Source organism: Carlito syrichta, unplaced genomic scaffold, assembly GCF_000164805.1.
Source record: "Carlito syrichta isolate Samal-C Ts95f unplaced genomic scaffold, Tarsius_syrichta-2.0.1 Scaffold123802, whole genome shotgun sequence".
Lineage (NCBI taxonomy): Eukaryota > Metazoa > Chordata > Mammalia > Primates > Tarsiidae > Carlito > Carlito syrichta.
Genome location: NW_007067898.1, coordinates 86,082 through 87,174, shown reverse-complemented (window position 1 = coordinate 87,174; position 1,093 = coordinate 86,082). Strand labels below are relative to the sequence as shown.

General features: G+C 58.2%; 1 protein-coding gene across 2 annotated transcripts in view; it reads right to left on the bottom strand.

Moving 5' to 3' along the window:
- Window positions 1–82: 82 nt before the first annotated feature.
- Window positions 83–1,093, bottom strand: part of ZNF653 (zinc finger protein 653) — an 18,736-nt gene continuing 17,725 nt past the window's right edge. For both annotated transcript variants that reach the window (XM_008048513.2, XM_021707760.1), the window contains one exon: window positions 83–186. In XM_008048513.2, coding sequence (XP_008046704.1) covers window positions 83–186 — 104 coding nt within the window. The remainder of the gene's footprint in view (window positions 187–1,093) is intronic.

Sequence of the window (1,093 nt, the reverse complement as noted above, 5' to 3'; positions counted from 1 at the left end):
GCCCCCTGGGGCTCGGGCGCAGGTGAAATCCCGCGGAAGCGACGTCCCGGGCCCTGCTCGGATCCCGCCCCTCGCCCATCACTCACTGCAGGGGCGTCTCGCCGGTGTGCGTGCGCCGGTGCACCTCCAGGTGATTCTTCCTCTTGAAGGACTTGCCACAGGTCTCGCAGGTAAATTCGCGAACACCTGGGGGCAGCGGAAACGCGGGACTGAGACACTGCCGTTGAGGGTGGCTGTGGGGCGACTCTTGAGGTCCTGCAGAGATCGAGCCGCCGGCCTGTCTCCCAGCGCAGGCCCACCAGACCCCACATCCTTCCTGAGCGAAGGTGAATGACACTAACCACAACGGACACGAAGAGAGGGCCCACCCACCTGGGGCTCAGGGAGGCTGCCCAGGACCCTACCAGAACAGAGCTGGAACTCGCACTTGGGTCCCTGGGGGCAAAGAATGCAAACTGTCAAGCCAAACTGAGTCTGAGTTTGTCCCCAATATTTGAACTTGGGGTGATTTCACATAAAAATCTACAGTTCTGGTCTTCAGGGCCGTGTCCTACCTCTGGGCACAGGTACCACTGCTGCCCACCGTGTCCCCAGCCCGCCAGGAAGACATATATATCTCTGTCAGGAGTGGAAACAGAGGACCGGCCGAAGACCACTGGCCTCCCTGCCCAGCTCTCCTCCCTGCTGCCACCCAGGAAGGCCGACTGGCTATGGCCTGTGGCCCCCGGTGCTGCTACAGGTACCAACCTGAAGGAGAAGAGGTGGCATCACCTTCAGCATTCAGTATATCCGTAATGTTTGCTTTTTTTTAATACATTTTTTTTTCTTTTTTTTTGCTGGGCACGGTGGCTCACACCTGTAATCCCAGCTCTTTGGGAGGTGGAGGCAAGAGGACTTCCTGAGCCCAGGGGTTTGAGACCAGCCTGGGCAACTTGGCAAGACCTCATCTATACGATAAATAAAAAAATTAGCCATGCGTGATGGTGCACGCCTGTGGTTCCAGATTCCAGCTACTTGGAAGGCTGAAGAGGAAGGATCACCTGAGCCCAGCAGGTCAAGGCTGCAGTGGCCGGGAGCGGCCACTGCACTCCAG